The sequence below is a fragment of the Stegastes partitus genome, unplaced genomic scaffold (genome assembly GCF_000690725.1).
Source record: "Stegastes partitus isolate 25-593 unplaced genomic scaffold, Stegastes_partitus-1.0.2 Scaffold509, whole genome shotgun sequence".
Lineage (NCBI taxonomy): Eukaryota > Metazoa > Chordata > Actinopteri > Pomacentridae > Stegastes > Stegastes partitus.
The window spans coordinates 248,543-271,731 of NW_007578240.1; the positions used below are offsets into that span (position 1 = coordinate 248,543).

Here is a 23,189-nt window from a genome sequence, read left to right on the forward strand (position 1 = left end):
ATTGTTTCTCAGCAACTGCATGAAGTAAGAGTCAATCGTGCAAAAAGTCTTTCTAATATCAACAAGAGAAGAGTCTGCCTCTCATAAAAGATGCATACAAGTTCTGTAGCAGCTCGTCATGGTTATTCCGTGTCAAGGTTAAGGTTAGTTGAGAGTGTTTGTTTGGTGACTTTGCGGTATGATTTTGTCTTGTTTTGTCTGTCATGATCACAGACTGTGCGGTTATGATGCATTTCTGAAGACTGTGTTGACTAATTGGATTAAGATATGAAGTGAGGGGAGCTCTCGTTATCGTCGGGACATCAAGTCTGGACATTTATAAAACGCCAAAATGTGACACCGGCAAATGCACTGACGCAGGGGTCTAATCCCCTTTTCTGTTTACTGATGCGTTTGCTTGGTCGGCAGCACAGAGATTACCCACAGTCCCCATTTCCTGTTTTTGTTCCACCCCCTAAACCCATCCCTTTCTCTTCTGTCATTGTGTGTGTTACTGTAGTAACCCTTGGAAATCCAGATTCACAGTCTTTTTCAACTTTTTTTTCAGTCCTTTGTGGTTTTTGTACTGTTCCGCCTAAAAGGGACTGCCACGATCCCTTATTATGCCTTACGTTGTGGTTCTCGTAAGGTCTATGGAGAACTATGAATACTGGATGGGTAACAGACAGTGACTCCATCTGACACCAAAGATTAACTAGTAGTGCTAATAATTCCCCAGCAGAGGATGTGGTTGAAGGCGGACGTGAAGAATGTGTGGGAACCATATTTTTTGGGGCATTTTGTGTCAGTGATTTTTCCATTTTAAGACTAGAGAGGACCACTGAGACGCATGACAAGAAACAGACTGCAGATAGTCATAAATAAGTTGTGTTTATGGCAAGTTACTGCTTTTTTTCCCCTTTGTTTTGTGCTCAGTAACTGTTTCCTTACCTTGTCTGATGACTAGAGCAGATAGAGCGCCACTAGAGGGGAGCTCTGGTACAACTTTAAATGTGCTTACTATCAGATCAAAGTTTGAATTTAAAGAAATATCTGTGAAGTCAGAAGTAGCAGAAATTAGTGAGTGGACCTGATGATGAGCCTGTTTTGTGTTAATCCTTAAAATATTCCAAAAGCAGCTGTTTATATGAATTCTTACTTACATACACAGAAGCTCAAGCCCTATTATTCCAACAAAAGAATCAATTATACCATTTCACAATCGTCAGTCTTCCTGTTCTCACCTGTGTTTGTGTGTGTGCGAGCGCATTGTTAGGTTTGGACATGATTTCTTTGGCACTTTGTCTCCCACACAGATAAGTGAGGAAAGCCTTGTTTTTTTCCCACCAGTGAACAATTGTTTCATTGCACCTTTATTTTTTCCTGTGGCTGCAGTTTGTTCTTTCTGAACCCGCTGGGCGACTTCGTCAACCTGAGCAGACAAAGAATTAGTCTGTGCCGATAAAGCCGTCACTCAGACACATGCAGTTACACACAAACACACCATCACTTCAGCAAGTACACACACGCACCTGCATGGTTGTGCTGCATATGTAATGGTTTATTATTTCATTTTAAAGCAACATGGATCAACAATTACCCTGAGGTTTGCACCAAAGGGATCAATTCTATTCTATTCTATAAGTTTTTTGCTTATTATGTTCGAATTTTTTTTCAAAAACAAAAAACCTAATTGTCTACCTGTCAGGCAAAGAAGCACACTGTACTTGTTTTTGAACAGTAGTCACCGTTTTCACTAAAAATTCTCTGAACCAATGACTGCACAAGAAGGAAATACAACTTTCACAATTCACTGACATGAGCTGTGCATCAGATTATTTGTTTCTTGCCAGCTAATGTTTAGTTGATGTTTAGCTAGTTGGCATATTTTGGTCATCAGCATGTGCCAGACTTGTAGACACGACCGATGTGTAGCTGTCGTTGTTATTTGACTGCTTTTCTAGTTCATGGGACTTCGTTTTATATATGCACAAGAGGTCGTATCTACGTATTTCATGCATGCACACTACTGCAGGGTGCTTATGATTTTGGGCTGCGAATATGGATATGGTCTGTGCGAATTAGTTTGAACCTGTTGAGATGACGCCTATAACAGTATTATAACATATAACACCAGCCTTTCTGTCATTCTTTCTCCTTTCCACCAATTTCTGCACTAATGTGAAGTAACTCAAAATGGACCAAAGAAAAGTGAGTAATAACGCTTTACTTTATTGTTGATAACAGCTGTACTACATACAAGTACTGCATGTGAAACTACACTGTTGTCCATAAAGTTGGAATAAAATATTTTTGTACTTCTTCTCATAAAATGAATGTGACAATGCGATTTATTCTTGATAGATAACGGGTATATCTTCTCAAAACTTTATTGATATCACAATGTACATACAACTCATATCACAGTAAAATTTAAAACACAATTAACTTTTGCAAACTGTGTATTCAGGCTTAAACTAAATTGGGGGTATTGAACAAAAAGATTAAGGGTTTTGTTTCAATATTTCAATCTTGGTCGTATAACAGGAAATACATATTCCAGGGGATTCCATGCATTAGAATGTTCAATATTGCTCTTTCAAATGTCACTCAGTCACTAATATTGAGTATGGCCACCGCTGACATGGATTCGTGGCATACTGTCCACAAGCTTGTTGGTGGTGTCAATGGGCAGGACGTCCCACTCTTTAGTCAGATTCCAAAGTCAGAATTTGTTTTACCTGGTAACTGGGACTCAGTATGTGATCATTGCACCTGGTCAGACGTGATTACCAATGTGTATAAATAGAAATAAAAAGAGGAATGTATGTGGAAAAAAAATTATTCCAACTTTGTGGGCGACAGTGTTTATGTGTCAGATGGTGGCACAAAATGATCAGTCAGGGAGACAACAATCATTTGTGCCTTTTCTGAGGTACATAAAACCTTTAAATTAAACCTGCCCAGTATTGTGTGGCTCCCCCTCATGCTGTCTAAACAGTTCTGTCCCATTGGGGCATGGACTGATACTATGATGTTGGCAGCAGATCCTTTGAGTTCTTTGGGTTGCAGGTGGCATCTCCGTGGATCAGGCTTGTTCCGCTGCCGTTAATGCTAGATCAGAGTTTGGAGGCTCTTTGTCTTGATCCTCGAGCTGGTCCTGGGCAGGTTATTGCAGGGTGCTGCTGTTAGGGAGTGGCAGTGCCATATAGGAGACTTGTTTGTTCTGCAGCAGTGTTTAGGTGAGTTGAACATCCATAATACCAAGACCCAAAGTTTCCCAGCGGAGCACCGAATTGTAATGAGCTGATCAGTGTTATTCATCTCAGCTGTTGGTGGTTTTATTGTTGGAGCTGATTGGTGTATGGCTTGTACTGATCTAACATTCAACTCTAATATCACACAAAGTAATCAGCGACTCTAAAATAACAGTTTTTTTATTTTTCTCTGGCAATCTGCTACATCTCCTCGCTTCTTTGTAATGAACTTGCTGTCGGTCGTGCACATCTTTGTGATGGTTCGCTTACATGTCCTCTTTACTGCGTTATATCTTTGCTGGTGGGTTGACATTAGCTGTGTCATCCCTGCATGATTCTCTCAGATCTGCTTCTCTGTGATCCAGAGCTCCGCAGTCCAGCACTGGCTGCCGGTTATATTTTTCAGAGATTCTTAAAAAAAAAAAAAAACAGTCTTTGATGTGCTGAATTCCTCGGAGCCGTGCATCAGAGTGCTTTGTGTGTGCATGTGTGTGTGTGTCAAGGTCTGTGAGCGTGCTCGTGAACGTGCACGGCAGCCTGGATGCCAGATTGGGCCTAGAGTTATGCGATGAAGAGGAGAGATTACAACGAATCACAAAGCCCCATTCAGCCTTGAGAGGACTCTTAGGGAACACTCTCTCAATGCTTTTTTAATTAGAGCGACTTCTCAACACACACACACACAAACACACACACCCTTCTCTCTCTCTCTCTCTCTCTCTCCCTCCAGTTTTTGCAGTTTCTTTGCGTAGTCATTACAGCATATTACTGTTTTTGATTTTGCTTCTCAGATTGCCCAACACCCTTTATTCAGCACCACTGTGGGTGTGTTGGCCCTCGCTGCTTTTCACCATGTAATCAGCGCGTGTTTACAGTTGTGTGCGGACGTCTGCAGAGCCGTGTGTGAGGGTGTGTGACCGAGTGCTACCCTGTATCAGAGGCTATCTCAGTGTTTGTGCGGCAGCGGCATATTGCCGGGCTTAGGGCGGGCGCCAAACCAGCGCCAGCATTCATTACATCACCTCCACACACAAACACACACACACAAGGGCGTATAGAGCCCCCGCAACTACCTGCTTTGTCCAGCGCAGCCCGTCTTTGGCTGCCGGCTGCTTGAACGGTGAGGTCATTTTGCGCAATCCCCAGGATTCCACATGTGTGCCCGTGTGTGTAGTCATTGTTTTCTGCAAGCCGTGCGTTGTGCGTGTCCGTATGAGAATGCTTTTTACTGTCACAAACGAAGGCCTTGTAAATCTGTTTGTAATGGATCCCATTCTTTGCTTGATTTTCTCTATCTGCTTTGGTTTGTGTATGCGTGTGTGTGTGTGCGTGTATGTGTGTGTGTGTGTTGCTGCCACATCACAAAGTGCAGTCAGGGTGTGTAGATTCACAAACTATAATGTCGATTACAGACCCAGCAGCGTAATTGAAGAGCAAGCATCTCATTACATAGAGAACATTGTATACAGCCTGAGCTCTATTACAGGCCACAACTCAGGGCTACTTTAATACAGTTTGACAGGATGAAAGCAGCGAGTGGAGGGCAAAGAAAAGTGCGCAGCGGAGAGGGAGGAGTGTGAAAGTTTAATGTAACCCCACTATGTACCCTTGTGAATATCATTCACTGCTCACACACACACACACACACACACACTTTGATGAGCGAGGTAATTTTACCTGGGTAAGCAGATAGCGCCAACCCTCATCCGTCACCGCGGACCTAAAGCTACATCGCTGAGGTAAACGTCTCCCGGGCAACGGCGCTGCGAGGAACACGTTGCTGTGGCAGCAATACCGTGAGGCAACAATAGGGTCCGACTGTGATGTCGGAGTGAAACATTACTCGTCTTTCGGGTCACGTTTAGTGTGAGGAGGATTGCACGGCACGAAGGAGGCGTCAAAATAACACGGAAAGAACAGGAATGCTGACTAAGAATTGGGGCCACAACCCTTCGCTTTTCATATTCAATCTGTATTATTAGATTTTACCTCACCTGCATGTTGATAGAGCCCAACCAAACACATTCACACATACAAAACAAACACTTACACATCACCTGAATGTGAAAATGATCGTCCTCATCACTATTTGTGATCATGAATTTGATCATCACTGTAGGTAATAGGGCCTACAGCTTACTTTACCAGTTTTTTTTTCATACATCTTTCCTCTTCTTGTCCAAAACAAATGCCATCAATACATTTATGCAGGAAGAGGTTGCTAAAAATCGCTTGTGTTCATCATCCAGTGTTTTTCCAGAGTTCATGTTTATGGAATAAAAGATAATGGGTTGTTTTATAGGACGGGGGTGTGTTTGATGTGGCAGGGAAGCAGCTGGAGGACATCAACGTGGGATTGAGGGAGTGGGAGTCTGTATACACAAGGATGTACAACTGATTTACCCTTAAGACTCTGTGTGTGTGTGTGTGTGTGGGGTTCCTCTTATGTAATGGGATGTAACAGATACACCTGTTGAACACTGTTTACCTGATCCAGCTGCGTGCTCTGTCTTTCTGGCTTTTTTTTTTTCTCTGCATAGAGAAGAATGGACCACAGGATGACAAAGCAACTCAGGAATTCGAGTCTTGAGCAAAGCGACGCTCGAGGCCTTATATGTTCCGTTAGCTGGCGCTCGGTGCAGCTTTTGGGAACGCTAACGAGTGTCACTTTATCTTGTGTTTGTTTCTGATCTGAGCTGCAGTGCTGCAGTGTGATTGATCATCCGGCTGGACTCTTGTGGCCTCGCAAACTGAGTGGCTTGTGTTCAGCAGGCTTCTCCTTTAGGACCTGTGTTGTCTGTGCATGCCATCCCACATCAGTAAATAGAGAAAGAAAGGAACATCATCAATCACGGTCGTTTATGTCACCACCTAAAGCAAGGAAATTAATTACAGATGCAACAAAGTTATTTTCCAGAGTCGAAAACTCTAAGAGGTTCAGTTTAAAGCCATATATGACGCAGGAACTTTACATTTTAGAGACTGGAATCTGCTATTTTTACCTGAAGGGTTAAATGACTAAACATTGCAACATTAAAATTGCTAACAGCTGCAGGCTGCTATTTTCTTTTTATAGCTGCTGTTTTCTTTAAGGGTGTATAGTGTATATTTAAGTAATCATCTATAAAAGTGCGAGCTCTAATACGGTAATTAAGTCTGTCAAAACATTGCACTGTTCAAATGTAGCTTTTTAAAGACATTATGTGATTTTTGTACATGAAAATTCAATTAAAAAAGGACTTAAAGCTAGGGTAGGCAATATTTTATAAGCATAATTGGGGGGAAGTTTCATACTGATCTTTCAGCATATTGTAATTCAAGTGGTTTTGGAAGAACTTAGACTTTTGCATCTCCTCCTGGCTTAGTTTTCAGACTTTAGAAAAACCTAGCCAAGATTTGAGCCAATCACAGGTCTGTATGAATAAAAAGAAAGCGTGGGATGTGGTGGAGAAATGGTATAGATGGAGGACTTTTACTCAGCTGCAGCGTTTGAATCAAGGGTCAAATTAATGTTGACTTTTAGCAAGATTGTTTTTGCACATTTGCAGTGTGTGCTCATCTGGAGGGAGGAGCTTAGAGCTGCAGGAGGACGGCTGAAAGAACAGCAACATGGCCAACTATCGTACTAATTAAAAAACGCTTTCAGTTTATAGTTAAATTATTCAACACTATCTCACATTTGTTATTTTCTTTTGCTTTTTTTTCCTCAATCTTCACATTACCCTCTGGGAGACAAACCAACCAGGAGGACACACAGTGACATTCAGAGCAGCATGAACTTTATATTTCTCCCACTATTCAGCAAAAAAAATATGCTGCAGTTCACAAAACCTGTCACATTTTGCACTTTAAACACACATTCTCTCTCATGCAAACTGCTGCTCCACCAAAGAAGATACTGCAGTTGCACCACTCATCCCTTTCCTTGCCTGTAGATGGTGCACATTGGCCTGTGTACCTCTATGTTTTGTGGGGGGGTTTTGGCCAGTAGATGGTACATGTTAAGCTCAAACTGCAGGTCTGTATCATAGACTGTATAAAAGATGGACGTAGCAACCGGCCCCGAAAAATGAAGCCAACCCGGAAGTGTCAAAAACCTGCAATATCACTACGTCCGCTAGTCCTGCCTCCAAAAAGCCCTGGCTCCCATAGAAATGAATTGGAAAAGAAGTGATCACAGATCATGAAATACTGCATTCCTCCAGCTCAGGATTTTAAAAAAATTAGTTTTCATGGTCAAGTCCAGAGATCAGGTGGCCAATCTGAAAATAAATCAATACTGAATTTTTTAAAAATCGTCAACATTTTGCGGGGCAAGGGGCGTGGCTGGCTTGATTGACAGTCGGCAGCGACGATACAGATGAAGCGAGCAGAAGGCGGTAAATGTGGGCGGGGCAGAGAGGGCCCGCCTCTCAATCCGTCTGACCAATCGCTGCTCCTATGGCTCCGCCCCCCTCCGACGATTTTTGCGTCACTGGCTCCAAAAATCCAAGATGTCAACCAGGAAGTAGCAAAACCCTGGCTTCATTTTCTCAGTGCAGAAACCAACGGGTGACGTCACGGAGGCTACGTCCATCTTTTATACAGTCTATGGTCTGTATACAACATACAACTGTTGTTCTCTGCAGCTCTAAATGCTGTTGACGGGGCATGGATCTGAGAGCTGTTTGTCCTGAGGGTGTCGTGGCGATGGCAGAGCTTTGCCACAAGATGGGAGTGCTGGGCTGATGGCAGTGGGTTTAATAACTGTGAGGATTTAACTGTAAAGACTCGTACCAAGGTGAAGAGATACGATCAAGGTCATGTACTCTTTTTACCGAGTAGAATGACTTTTTTTTTTAAAACTCTGAATGCTCCCATTCAGGCTACTGTTAGTGAGCTCCCTCCTCTCAGGCGCACCCACACACACACACACACACACACACACACACACACACACTAGATAAAGTACAGAAACAGAAACATTTCCAAAGGTAGACCCTGTGATCGTGTCTTGAGACCTTGGTGATGGTCACCCTGACAACCGCTCTCTTTGACAAGTATTCCCTGACAACGGCATTCCTCTACACAAATGTCCTTTAATGTGCCCACGTGCACACACACACACACACATGGACACACACACACACACCGACTGACTCTCACTGCTCTCCTTTGAGTTCCCTGCAACTGTCAAATCCTAAAATCTCTCTCGACAATGACACATACTTTGATCACGCTCATATTTAAATGTATCTGGGGCATGTTTGGCAGCTCGTAGGTGAAGGCAGGGTACAGAGCATCCAACACACACACACACACACACACACACACACACACATATACACACACACACACACACACTAAGTGCACTCTTATAGCTCTCTATGACAGATGAGATAGGGAGCTCGGAGTACTCGACCAGCACAAATGTATTGGGTGTGGTTCTGCATTAGGAGGCAGCGCGTCTTTCCGAGCAGTTTATTGCAGATCATTTTACACTCCACAATGGGAAGATGGAGTGATATCATGCGCACACATCTGTCTTTTCTTCTCCTGCGTTTGCACACACGTGCACTACAAGCGTTCATGATTCATATTTGGAAATTCCCACTAAGTCCTCCTGCTCTTCACATTCAAATCGATGCCTCTTCTAGGGATTGTAAATTCTTTGCCCAGCAGCTCTCTTCTTCCACGCTACCCTCCTCCTCCTCCTCCTCCTCCTCTCCCTCTCCCTCCCCAGATAGTAAATCTGCTTTTTATTGGAGGCTTTTTATCTTCCAGCAGTACATCAGAGGAGTCAGGAGGATGGAGGGGTGGTGGGAGGAACGGGGGGCGACCACGATGAGGGGTTGTGGCTTCGTTTTCTCGCTCTTCATCATCTCTCTCTCCCTTCCTCTTCCTCCATTTTGTTCCCCTCACGAAGGATCTCGGTTTCACACAAGACGAGCACCGTGCCGGCGGTGTCGTCTCTCTCTCTCTCTCTCTCTGACCTCTTTCCGGATCGATCCGCGGGGCTGCGATAGCCCTGTCACCGGCATTCAGTGACGGCAAAGCCCATGACATCATCACTGACATGGTATTCGGGGGACTTTTCAAGAAGACAGACGTGATTATTTTTAGGAACAGAGGGAAACGTGAGGAGGCAGAGGGAGGAAAAAACTTAGGGAATGAGGAAGAGTTCCAATAAAGATTTGTTGACACTGCAGTGCTGTGCCTTTACCTTGATTATATTAGTTCCTTAAGTTTGCTAAAAATTGACAGAAAGCACCGCTGTGTTGTCGGTGCTCTATTTAACATAAGTGATGATGTTTCTCTAGGATTCCCCGTCATCTCTCTTTCTCGTAATTCACCCATCTGGCTCAGCATCTGTATTTCCTCTAAGCATAGCTGGAATGTTCTCATCTCAAAACAAGCTTTGATCCGTCTGACTGGTTGACCGGCACGGATCCCGCTCCTTCTAGTTTTTATCTGTGCATTCTCACGTGTGCGAGGAATTTCAAAAGGTGCCCGACAGAAGAGCTGCACCTGTCAGCTGAAATATTAAGCACGCTTCTGCTGTTTTCAGGCTGCAGTATCTCAGTATTTATTCCTTATTTTTGTCACTCAGTCCGAAGCATAAACACGACTGATAATCTGCTGTCTTCGCCGTCGGCAGCTTTCTGTGTGTGACACAGAAGAATCTGTGTTTTCTCCATCACTACATTGTGTTGACAGTGTCTGTCAGCTGGGGCTCCTAATGGTTTTGGAATAAAGACAACCGCTCAGAGCAGGAGTAATTTAGGAGGAGGTGCCGTTAACCACGAGGAGAAAACTGTGCCGATCACTTGATGAGCTATATGATGGAGTTTTGTGTTTTCTCTCTAACACCGACGACGCTCAGCTGTTTGAATTCTCAGCTCGGGCGCAGAGCGATCACAGAGGCAGAGAGTGGGAGGGGCACACACACAATCCCATACATACGCTGACACACACACACACACACACACACACCAGAGCTTGTCAGTGTTAGATGTTGCTCCAGCAGCTGGATGTACATGACTAGCAGTGTGTGAGCTCGGAGGAGAGGACTTATCGGAGTGTGTGTGCTGCATTTTTTTTGTGTGCTTGCTGCATCTGCTTTTATGATAGTGTCAGAGTTGGAGCTTGTTCGTCTTAGAGGAATGGTGTCAGTGGGTCTTTAGCAAAAAAATACTGTGGTGTGTGTGTGTGAGCAGGGCTGAATCAGCAGGAATGGTTTGACCACAGGGATTCAGGAGGGCTTAGAGTGAACGCTCATGCTGGAGGGATTCAATACAGATGTCATGTTACGGGACGACGAGATGGTAGACCCACTTTAGGGGCTTCAGGATTGCCCCCAAAATGGGGAACAGCGTACAGAAGAAGAAGAAGGTCCAGACAGATAAAAACTTGTCTTCCCCGACTTGCCTGAGTCCCAACCGGGAAAAACCCGCCGGCTTCTGGCTGTTTGGACGTCCAGACAAACTTAAAACAGGTAAGAGGAGAGCAGCTTGGATGTCTTTCTTAGTTGTTAAACTGGAGTTTGAGAAGAGATGACTCGTGTAGTCGGCTGTGTGCGGTCATGTGAATTAGTTCCTGCCGTAAGCTTTTTAGGTGCAGAGTGACAATATTCCCATGCTGACTTTACCTTCGTCAGCTTCAAGGCATCCTGCTTATCGCACAAGTGTGCAGAAGAGGGTTGTGTGTCGGCAAAAGTGAGGTTTTTTTCCCCTGTTTTTGTTCTGCCAATTTGTTTACCTTGCTGACAGAGCGTTTGAATTTACTACTCACCTTTTCTGCTGCTCCTTTTTCTCCCCACTCATCCACCTTAATGCCACAGTGGGATCATATGTGTGTGGGTGGGATCCTGTGGCTGTGAGTGAGCATTATTTCATGACTCCATGAGCTGTCACTGCCAGACCACTATACCTGCAGTGGAAAATAGAGCTCAGCCCGTCCCCCGCTGATCGTTGTCTCTGTTAGCTGGCCCTGAAGCGAGAAAAAAAACACACCCGACAAACTGGTTCAACACACACAGACGCAGACAGATTGTCAGATAGTGCTCCGACACTGAGATTTGTTGTTCTCGAGGGTGCCGCTGACATAATCCGTTTCTCAGGAGTTGCTTTCTGTTTCGTGTTTTCTGTCCTCGGCAGAGTCTATTTTTAATCGGCTTTTTGTTGCTGTGATTGTTACACCTGATCATTTTACCTTGTCTCTGTGTTTTTTTCAGTTTGAGCGTTCTTGATTCTGGGTCGCTAATATTTGCTCATCAAAGGCACAGCTGAAACCGACAGACGGATGTGTTTCATTTTGACTTTAAGCAGTTTACTTGGATTTTAGCAAGTCGATTCAAGAGTCAGTGTTGCAAAGTTTTAACAAAATATGGTAATTATTGCAACTAACCTGTCTGTTTTGCTTTTCATTTTGAGAGAAATATGAGGATTAGTGATTAAAAAAAGAGGCTTTTGATAAGCAGATTACATTACTGTGGACGTGAAATATGAGCAACACTGTGGCTGGAGCCAAACGGCAGTAACAAGACAAAGACTAATGAGCTCTTAACAGACTTCCATTCTTCCTCTGGTTGTGTTTTCTAGACTTCCAGATGAGAGAAATGCAACAGTTTCATACTGAATCCTGTAGTCTTACAAATTATTGTCATCTTGATATTTTACATCAGCCGTCTGCACATCTTACATTTCGCCACCGTGGCCGAAATTGATCCTTGATGCTGCTGCTTGCCACAGAATAGCCTGTGTGTTAATGGTACCGAGTCATTCATCAGCTGTCAGTACAGCAAGAATGTCTCTTATCCAAACACCGGGACGGCATTTGTGTGCGTCTGTGTACAAAATAGATTGACTGCACTCGTCGTAGATCACGGCTGTGTTTGCATACAAACACATGTTCATTTTCTCTCTCAGGGTGGTCGACGTCTGCGTGGGTGTGATTGTCTTCTTCTCTTCGCCACCTCATTCACAGGCAGTTTATTCAGAAACTCGGGGTGTGAATGCATTCCTACATTCCAACCCATTTCCTTACGCATGGGCACCCATCCAGCACACAAACACACGATTTCTCAGAGCGCGTCAGAACGAAACTCAGTCGCTGCTTTTGAGGTGATTGTTAGCTGCTCTCTTTAGTGAAAAAAAAATAAAGCCAGATCGAGCCAGAGGGAAGAGGAAGGGTTGTATCGCATATCCTCGCACACGCGCTCATGTCAGTTGATGAAACGGTCTTTTAAATCACTTTTTTTCTGTAGCAGTAAACCATAGCTAATGGATTAAAGCCACAGTTTAGGCAGCAGCAGTGCATGGGCTCTCTGAGAAACATGCAGGAGATGAACTAGATCCTCATCGTGCTCCTCAAATGTGTGTCATCTTTTTGTTTCTGGGCTTGCTCCAGAGCCTGGCGCCCTTCACAACACCTGAGAGGTTGTTTATGTCCACGGCTTTAGCACTTCACACACTGAGAAACGGCTGGATGTCACACTTAGGCTACCAGGCGTTTTGAGCTCAAGGTCATCCAGGGGAGCGTTTTGTTCTTCAGGTTGATGATGATTCAAATTGTGCTGAACATTTCTGATTTTAAGGCAAAGTCTTGGATTTCTATCAGCAGAAATAACATTTGTCGGACGGTAATTGTAGCGGCTGAGCAAACACTGATACCCTTTTATCTGTAGATGTGAGCACGAGGTCGCTGTGAACTCGCATCCACAGGTGGTCAGTGATGCAGAAGGATCCAGGCACAAGCCCCACACCCACACTGTATCTGCACCGTCACACTTTCCTTCCTTTTTAAAATCACGTGAAGCAGCTGATGAGCCTCCAGATGTTTCGTATTACTTTCTCATAACCGTCCAGTCTGCAGGGAGAACCTCAGCTGGCTTTCATCAGTCTGACTCAGAGCGTGTCTTCACTAAGATGTCAAATCAGCCGTCTAATAAACCAGCATTACTGTAGACCTGAAATATCAGCACATATCACCCCCCTCCTCCCCTCAACACTTTTCAGTTCCTCTACATTCCTCTCTGCTTTGTGTGGCTGTCTTCCTGACCTTGGATTGCTGTTATCTTTCATCATTTGAAAGGAGAGATATTTGCATGCGGATACAGTAAGATTTACACCGGCTGCTCACCTTCGACTTTGAAAATAAAATTGAAAAAAAAACGTAGCTTTGTTGACAGTGAAGAATTAAGAAGAGGAAGGAAAGTGAAACTGAAGATAGAATTGAAAGAAGGTGACTCTCGTCTGGAGAATATAATGAGGACAGGAAAAGGGAGGAACACGCTGTATGGTCTTGTGTATAATTGGAGAACAAGGCTGCCAGCAGATTTCCCTGCCATTTTCATTACAACTGTCTTGTGCGGGGTGTGATATTCCATATTCCATTATCCTGCTTGGTAAGGCTCGCCTAAGCCTTTTGATTTCTGTAAGCGGGGCTAAGGCGCTCTCTTCCTGGTCCTCCTTTGAAGATCCCATTTACTGTGTGCCACTGTCAAAGTCACGGAGTCCCCGCAGAGAGCTTAGGCAGCACACAGCTGGATAAAGAGAGGATGACTTCTCGTTTCTGCGATTATCTGCCCCTCCTACGCCTCACCCCATCTCGTCTTTCAATGCTGATCTGTTCTGTTATTTATATGTTTCTCTTTGTGCATCACTGCTGTACATGCAAGCAAGTAATACCTGGACACGTGTAGTTAAGCCCAGAATTATTTATAACCAACTTGTGGTTTATTTGGATCATTATTTTTATTATTTATTTTTTAACCAATAGGTTTCTTCTGACTGTCTTACCATCTTGTGTTAATGTCTGCAAAGACATTAACACAAGATGGTAAGACACTGTGTTGGAGATGTTAATGATAAAGTTTCTATGTTTTGTTGTTGTTGTTGTTACATTTTTACCAGAATTGCCAAATATTTCAAACCCTTTCTCAGTAATCAGTGGCAAAGTCTTTCTCTGTCTCCGCAGCAATGAATTGGTTCTTATTGTCAGAAAGGTTCCAGGACTGGTCTCATAAAAGAGATATTTTAAACCCAAACTACAAACTAGGAGTTTTCCCCTTCAGACGATCAACCAGCACGTCTACAAAGAGATCCTGCAGCGTTTGCTTTGTTCAATGTGTTAGAAGAGGTGAGAGTTATGGCAGGACAAGTCGTGGCTGCTTCACCATGACAACACGCCTGCTCACAATGTCCTGAGCATCCCACAGTTCTTGACTGAGGAGAACATCGCCGTGCTGGAGCAACCTCCCTACTCACCCCACCTGGCTCCGTGGGATTTTTTTCCTCTTTTCCAAGCTCAAGGGGGTCATCAAGGGGACCTGTTTTAAAGACGTGGACGACATGAAGATGGCTGTGAGGAAGGAGCTGCGGTGGATCCCAGAAGAATCCTTCCAGGAGTGCATGGTGGCGTGGCAGAGAAGGCTGGGAAAGCGGGTTATACTCCAGGGTGATTACTTTGAAGGGAAACACTTGTAGTTTTTTGTTTGGATTTGAAATATATCTTTTGTGACACCAGTCCTGACACTTTTCTGACACACCTCGTATGTTTGCTAGCTATCTTTCGACACATCTCCACTGGGATTTTGTTCAACTCCTCTTTTGTGATGCTCTCCAGGACTTTGAGGCTTGAAGGCTTCCTTGCCTTCGCTCTCGTCTTCAGTTCCTCCACAGGTTCTGTGTGGATTCAGGTCTGGACTCCCTGAGTGACTACAAAATACTTATGTTATTTTCTGTTAATCATTTCTTCACCACTTTGGCTGCATGTTTCAGATCATTGTCTTGTCAGAAGATCCGGTGCTGCCCAAGGACAACCTCCCACCTCCACGCTTGACACTGAGGTTGGCGTTCTTGGGGTTTCTCCTTTCTTTTGCCAAAAAGGAGCCACATCCTGTCTCCAAACAACTCAGTTTTCATTTCATCCGACCACAGAACTGATAACCAAAAGCTGTCTTCTTTGGCCAGATGTGCTTTTACAAAGTTTTGGTGAGCGTTTGTGCTAGTCTTGGAGGAGTGGAGTCCTCCTTGTTCGCTGTCCATGGACACCAGCCTTGTTCAATGCTTGGTGGAATCCCCCATTGAGATGTCGCCACCAGAATTGGTCAAATTCATTACAATGCTCTTTGTGATGATGCTTGGATTATTCTTGTCCTTTCACACAACCACTCTTGACAGTGCACGGAGTCCCTTTTGGCTTCCTGCAACACCCTTTGAGATTCTTCATAGTGTGGAACTCCCTGCACTTTTTTTATTTGCACTGTGGCCACTGACTCTTGAAAACACTTGGATACAACTTTATAGCTTTTCACCATCTTGTGAGCAGCCACAAAGTGCGCAGCTCTCTGAGTGATAAACCTTAATAGCAGCTCGCTAAGCTCTTTGGTTGAAGTCATGACTTGCAGTTGACTAATAACTGACTAGAGAACTGCTGTGTCAGCTGTTCTTAGTTTAGGTTGTATAAGAAAGCTCTGGATAATGGTAGAAATTACCTGAAGCTTTTGGAATGGTATAGAACTTAAATCTTTTTTTTTTTTTTTTTTTTTCAAAGAGATCTTTAAAACACATGTTAAACATGTACAATTGGAAATTCATCACTGACATCTCTTAACAAAGTCTTACAGTCTTTAGTCACTTGTTTATTTCATTTTCAGCCAAAAACAACCAACAAAAAACCCCCTGTTGGTTAAATTAAGTTGACAATAAGTCAGAAGTTGGTATGGGTATGCAAACATTTGGGATCAACCATATATAACCTCCATTCTGTTACTTTTGGTCAGTTTTCTGTTTCCTTTCCAAACATATGAGGCAAAACAATGGGAAGAAAGTGAAAGAGACGGGTATTTCTAAGACATATTTCACTCTCTTTCTTCTCCGCCTCCAACATTTTCTCTACTTCTCCACACTAAGTGTTCAGCCTTCAGTTTAAAAGCGAGCCAGAAACCCTCTCTTTCATCACTCTCCTCCTCCCTCCTGTGCCATTAGGTTTTCCTCACGAGCAAAGCGCCTGTGTGACTCTGTTTTCGTACTCGTCATCACTTTTTCACCTGTAACTTCATGTTCCTGTTCTGTTACTCCAAAGTGTCACCACGGCGATCTTCAGAGATGAAAGCCGATCTTCTTACTCTGTCCTGTCCTCTCGTGCCCTTCAGCCGCAGGAACTTTTGTTTTCTCGTTCTTGGGGGAAAGAACATTTCTGGTGACATGCAATTGTGGTCGGTCTGCCTGTTCTGGCTCTAAATGCGGCACGGGAATTTTTAGCTATTGGACGGCATTCCCAGAATACTTTCAAGGAAGGATAACTCTTTCTAACTGATCTTCAGCCAGTTAGCTAGTCGCATGCATGCAAAAAAAAAGAAAAATGGATGTGAAGGATTTGTAAGTTTGCTCTGCCATTATGACTTGACCCAAATTTAACTTAAGCACCACTGGGAAAAAAATTCTGTTGTTGAGAGCAGCATTAGCTTCATTATACCACAGAATACATACATGTTCCTTTACAAGCTTTTGCTTAATTAAAGCTGCACCAGTTAGCAATTTTAACAATAGATCAAATGCCTTGTGTGGTGTGGAGGGTCTCCCTTGCAGAGAGTTTACACCCGACTCTGCAGTTCTGCTCAGCTTTAAGGAGCCTTCTACCCTCCGTCACAAGCCTGAAGAAATCCACTCTAAATAATAGAGTTTCAAGCAGTAGCAGGGAGTTATTTTCAGCATAATAAGCTAAAGGCAGTAAATGATTGGAGTTGCTTTTCATGTGGCCATAAACAAAACATCAAACATTTGCTAACGTTGTCTCCTGAATGGAGGCAACTGCTTTTTCAAACAGCAACTTCATAAGATTATTGTTAAAGAGTCGCCAAGTGGTCAAAAATATGAACCAGTGCAGCTTTAATTTTTAGAAGAGGGATTTTGAAAAGGGTTACATCATTGTATTATTGATTTATTGTTGAGTATTTGCTGCTCAGAGCCCCCCTGTAGCTCGTAGTGCATCAGAGTGGTTTTCTGTCTCCATTATACAAGGCCTAAGTGTTTGGATTGCTGTGTAATGGGGCTGAGTCTGTTGGCTTCCTGCATTGCCACCTAAATTCAATTAAAGCATCAGGCCATACTGTTAAACAGCACACACACGCAAACAAACAGACCTATGTGTGTGACCTTATTATTCAGAGGTCATTGTTTTAACTCTGGGCATGGGTGGGATTTAATGCGTATTATTTTGAAACGAGAACAAACTGATATTTTACGATTACATTAAGCTTCCTTTTTCAAACACCGCTGCGTCCAGCCAATTCAAAACATGTGACAATCTCGGCTAAGCACATCCTGCCAGCTGGAGGAGAAGAAAATGGCAGATTAAACTTCACTGAAATCAAGTTAATCATCAGTCAGACTGGCCTTGAGTGCTCCGTTAGGGTTTTCTTCTTGTAAAATCGGGTTTGTAAGCTGCTACAATTACTGTGTGATGTCTGTTCTGTCTTAAGTTAGAGATCTAAGATGGAAATCTAGATTTCATTTTGCCATAAAATCAGGACCACAAGAAATTCTGCTGTGACTATTCAGACTGAAGTTGTTTGATCAATCACTTCAAATCTAATACTTGCTCGAAAAGTGCAGCTTTCCCTGGAACATTAGGAAATTAGGGAGGAAATATATGATTTATTTAGAAATATTTACACTGTTTCTTGTATTTTATTCGTTTTGTATGTCGCTCCGTGTAGATCCTGTGTCTGGAATTGTGTTGAAGAAGAAAAAAAAACAATGATTAAATATTCTGAGATGCATCTAAAAGGACAACAAATGTGTTGCGCAAGGGCAAAATTCATACTTGCAACTGTGAAGCTTTTTGTGCTTTAGTGTAACACGCAGTGCAGCAGTTTTCTACTTTCAGTCTGTTTGTAGATTTCATAAAGCAGGTCACTTTTCTTGTTTGTTTCTTTTTTTCATGCCTATGTGCAATGTCATTGTGAATATATTTGTGAAAAATTTAGTTTGGACAATTTTTTTTTCTACATTTACAAATCTTTTTTTTATTTTTCAAACTGATTTGCAAACCTGATTTCCGGCTTCTGGATATCTTAATTTTCACATCTCAGCCTATTAACCCTTTATTTTTTGAGATCAATGCATTTTGCACATTGCTTCTGGCAAGTACATCTCATTGATGTTGACATCTAATTGAACATACATGCAGTCAATCAAATCAAACTACTCGACGATTTACACTTTGGGGATTTTTGCCAGCCCAACACGAGCCATCGTTAACCTCAGCATCTTGAGCGATGTCATTGTACTGGTGTCAGGAAACCTTGGACTTGAACACGTTACACCGGGTAGCCGAATATCTGTACCGTGCAGATGGTGTGGAGCCGGTGCCAGCCGCTGTCTCTTTTTCAACATTTGGCAGCAGGTTTACTCAAACATGCTGTCGTCTTTTCACACGGATTGTGTTTTCAGACCGATTCAGTCAAAATGGTTTTGACTTGTTTACGAAACGGGGGCTTAGTTCACTGGCCGCGCATAATGGGATTTCGCTGAGGAAGAGTGATGAGGAAGAGTGAATTTCTGGGACATTAATGAAGGCTCACTGTTGGCAGAATGAGTTGTTGTTGTCTGTCGAAGGCAGAAGTCACTTGCACAAGTTACCGCGCACCCACGCTGCACTCATTCTCTGCATAGCTGTCTCTCACATACACACATTGTTGCACTTATATAGCTGATGAGCGCGAACACTTTCACCGCCGTTACATATATCTGTGTGTTGTAGTGTATGTTGAAAACAGGCTGCGTCTGTTCGAGCCTAATGTGTCCGGTGTGATTCAGATGACACACAGTCACAGCTATCAGTCTCCTCAGTTTCACGTCACAACTCAGTAAGTAAGACGTCAGCAGATGGTTCTTATTTTCATGTAAACGCTTACAAGCTGCAATCTTGATAGTTTCAATACTGATGATAAATCCAATGTGTAACTCAGCACCATCAAAAAGTCCTCAACAGGCCGTCTTCCAAGGCAGGAACTTGCTGTTTTAGGGGGACCCAGACCTTTTGCGTGTGTTCTAACTGCAAGAACTGCTCCTATAGAACATCTTTTAGAAAAAAAAAACAACAGGGTAGGTGCTTCTGAGAAAACTATACTCGTTATGCGAACCTAAAATCCGATTGGTTGAACTCAGGCGGGGCAACAAGCACCATTTTGTGCCCTCTCTATGTCCTTGTTGAGTCATAGTCTTCTCTCTATCATCGCCATCAACAACATAAACGTCACCATGTAAGCTAACATAACAAACCAAACTAACAATGGAGGTTCTGTTCACTGTTTGCTCACAGAACTGGAGTTATGTCTCGTAACTACTATTACTTGCTCTTCTGGTGCACTCAGTGTGAACGTAGGGTTTGAAGCTGTCAGATCCTATATCGAATTGGAAATGCTGAAATGGCCAATCAGAGAGGCTGTTCCTCTAAACCTCTGCAGCACCTGGCACCTGCCCCAAGTTCCTGCAGTGGAAAGCTGCCTAATGAAATGACAAGAGCACTGTCCATGGCACTCTCTGGTAAAACTCCCCCAACACACACGATTGCGTTTAACTTATACATAGACTATTGGGGTCCATATACAGGGAGTTGTGAATGAGAGAACAAAGGGGTGATTTTGAACACAGCTATAGCTTCATATATTCCATTCTTGAACATCTTCTGTACCCATTCCCCTGTGTGACAGCAGTTACTGGCTGACTCACATGCAATTAATCCATTGTATTAGACTGAGAGTCCATGTACAGAAGAGAACAAGGAGTGATTGTCTAACGCAAAAGTCCATGTCCAGAAAAATGTTCAATCTCTTTAACTTTTAGAGACGGATGAGTGCATAAATTATATTAATGGCATTTTGGTTAAAAGGGAGCTCAAACGCAGACATACACTTTGATTCACTAATGAGACAAACCAGACCGTGGCATTTGGATTTTGTGTCATTATTGCGATTGAGAAAATGTCAAGGAGGTTCAGAGTTTGAACAGCTGCCACGTATGAAACTAATTTTTTCCTGTGGAACTGACCTCTTTATCGCAGTAGAAGTTTTGTGGTGAAATTTCAGACCTCATGGATCTTTATTTGTGACAATGGATACACTGTTTTGGGGTTTGTCGTCCAGCAAGCAAACTGAATGCTCATTCCAGTCCAAAAAAAAAAAAAAAAAGGTTGGCCCAGATAAGTAAATCCATGAAACCACTGACTTGTACAGTAAATGAATGGTTGTCTTTTTAAAATGGGCAGGAATTGCACAGACAAACTGACCTAAAGCGAATCTGTGTCAGGTACAGCATACATTTTGGTTTACTGGTATTTTTTGAAAAGCCACAGAAAACAAACCAGAGTCTGACATTTTACAAAATGTGCTTATTTGGGGAGGATCACGAACTGTTTCTATTCTCAATTCTGTTCTGATCTTTAGGGACAGAATTTTAAGGTGGAGCCAAGGACTGGACAGTGTCGAGTTTATTGACCCGTAGGACTGCATCCTTGCTTTTGTAGATGATGTCGCCCTGATGGCTTAATTGTGCAGAAACCTCGATGATTCAGCCATCTGACCAGGACCCCACCTGGGTGCCTCCCTACAGCTACATACCACGCTATGCTGGAGGGACTATAAATCCCTTTTGACCCTGGGAACACCTTGGGGTGCCCTAGAAGGAACTAGAGGATGTTAACACCTGGGCTACGTTGTCTAGACTGCTGCCTCCTTATGGATTAGAGTTGGTAGTGAGACATTGTTTTCTTGTAGAAGGTTAAATAAGACAAAGCTGCAAAGTAATTATCATTCTGCTACAAGAACAAATGCTCTTGTGATTTCCACAATCATATTGGGTGGTGCTAATCGCAGGATTCAGCAATGATGTCCACTTAAAATAATGATGGGAAAACTCTTTAAGTGGAACATTTGGTTAATACCCAAACACTCTGCAAAACCTGAAGTTTTCATTGTGATCGGTTGCTGGCACAGAGGTTTTTGTTGTTGTTTCCCATAGCAAAGAGGATTATGAAAGCATAAACACATAGATGGCAGAAGGTGAGAAGACAGCCACGTGAAATGATTGACCGATGGCAGAGTTATATCCATAATCAACGTCTGGTAAATCAGATTAGATGGGAGGAGTTACAATACTGTAATATCTAAACCAAATATGAAGCTGCATGAAGTGTAGAACTTATGGGGGATACAAACATAAAAACCACATCATCATTGCAAACCTTTAATTTTTGCTCAGCTTAATCAAAATATATATTTCATACTGATTATTGAGCTTTAGAGGCACCTGGTAGGTGGATTTGTTTCCTTCAGATGATGTCAGGCTAGCTGTTACTTTGTGCTATGCTAAGCTAATTGACATAAGAGTAATATTCATCTTCCCGTTCTATTTTTAAGCAAAACTAAACTAATCGGCACATTTCCCAAAGTGTCAAACTTTAAGCTGCTGTGACTTCAAAAGCAAAACTTCAACCTCAGACTGTGAATGTAAAAGAAGTAAACTTTTAGGTTGTGCACTTTTTGCTGAGGCATTTTTTCTTTGGTTCAAACTGGCCGGTCGGCCTGTCAGACTTGACTAAAAAGAGGTTCTTGGTCTGAAAGGAGAACCAGACTTGTCGGCGGCAGGCCTGTTCTGTCCTGTCCGGAGATGAGTCTTTTCGGAAGCTATAGGTCTCTCATTACCTCGTCAATCACAGCAAATGAGACTCTTCACCATTAGAGGTACATGGCCTCAAATAACCTGCAGCACCTGTCCTATCGTATTCCCAGCTGTTGCCTGTGTTTCCTATGGAGACCTTATGTCTCTGGGTGGCCCAGCATCACACTGCATGACACACATCTACTTTTAAGAACATTTAAGTCCTAAGATGTTTTTATCTTAGGTGAAACAGCATATTTGCTCACTAAAGAGTTACTGCTGCAAGTTAATTAAGTGGTGAAATGTTCTGGGTTTTTGCATCAATACAGTTTTCATCTGTTTATTGGCTTCTCTCTCTATCTGGGTTTTATACTTGTACTCGTCTGTCTTCTCTCGGGGTGGTTTGGTCTGGAGGCCTTCGCATTGCTCTTCAGCCTCTAATTTTCCAGGGTCAACCAGGGGACTCCTGCACTCACTCCCACGCACCAATTTGCAACAAATAGATTTATTATCTTGTTTTGCGCCTGACGATGTAGTGAGCAGTGGGTCAGCTGTGTCTCTGCTGTGAGGCATCATTTCTGTATCTGTGTTTGCAGAGCTCTCAAAAAAAAAAAAAAGCTTTTAAGTTGGAACGACAAGCAGCAAGAACAGCTCATGCTCCTTTAGGAAAAATACCCACAATCCCCTTATCAGGTTGAGAGAGAAAGAACAGGAGGAAGAGAACGAGGAGGGATAATTACTAAAAGAGTGACAGTTACTATTTTTAAGCACAGTGGGTGCTGCAGCAGCTAAGTTTAGCTCTGTGTTTGTGTGCCCTCCCAGAGGGTCCTGAGGTGCAATCAGTCACCTCAGCTCAGGTTTACAGCCTACTTTAGGTCAGGATTAAAAACTGCAGCAAACACAGGATTCATCTGTGCTGAGTAAACGATCTCAGACTCCGAGGATAGGTTACACAGACCACGCTTCTGTGTGAATCATCAAAGAACAGCGCTTGTTGATTTAGTTCAGTTTATGTGGAATGCAGTGATGCTCTAAATAACAGTTCAAATTTGATTTCTCAGCTTATTAGGATCATCTGTTTGATGTTGGTTTTCACTGTTCATACTTATTAGGGTCCGAGCACCCAAAAGGGTGCGAAGACCCTATTGGAACTGCTCGGATTATTATTATTATTCGTGCCAAAGACACGCGTTTTTGAGGCCCTAAACATACTCGAAAACTCACCAAAATTGCCATGTACATCAGACCCGGTGAAAAATTTTATAATTTGGCAGAACAATACACACTTCAATAGAAAAATTGCTCCACA

At 43.0% G+C, this 23,189-nt stretch overlaps 1 protein-coding gene across 4 annotated transcripts in view; it reads left to right on the forward strand.

Moving 5' to 3' along the window:
* Window positions 1-23,189, forward strand: part of nhsl3 (NHS like 3) — a 54,293-nt gene that overhangs the window by 3,667 nt on the left and 27,437 nt on the right. Inside the window, exon 1 of one of the 4 annotated variants that reach the window (XM_008287618.1) lies at window positions 10,248-10,710. The exons of the other annotated variants lie outside the window; for them this stretch is intronic. Coding sequence (XP_008285840.1) covers window positions 10,578-10,710 — 133 coding nt within the window. The 5' untranslated portion in view covers window positions 10,248-10,577. Of the gene's footprint in view, window positions 1-10,247; window positions 10,711-23,189 lie in introns of those variants that run through there. 4 annotated transcript variants of the gene reach the window in all.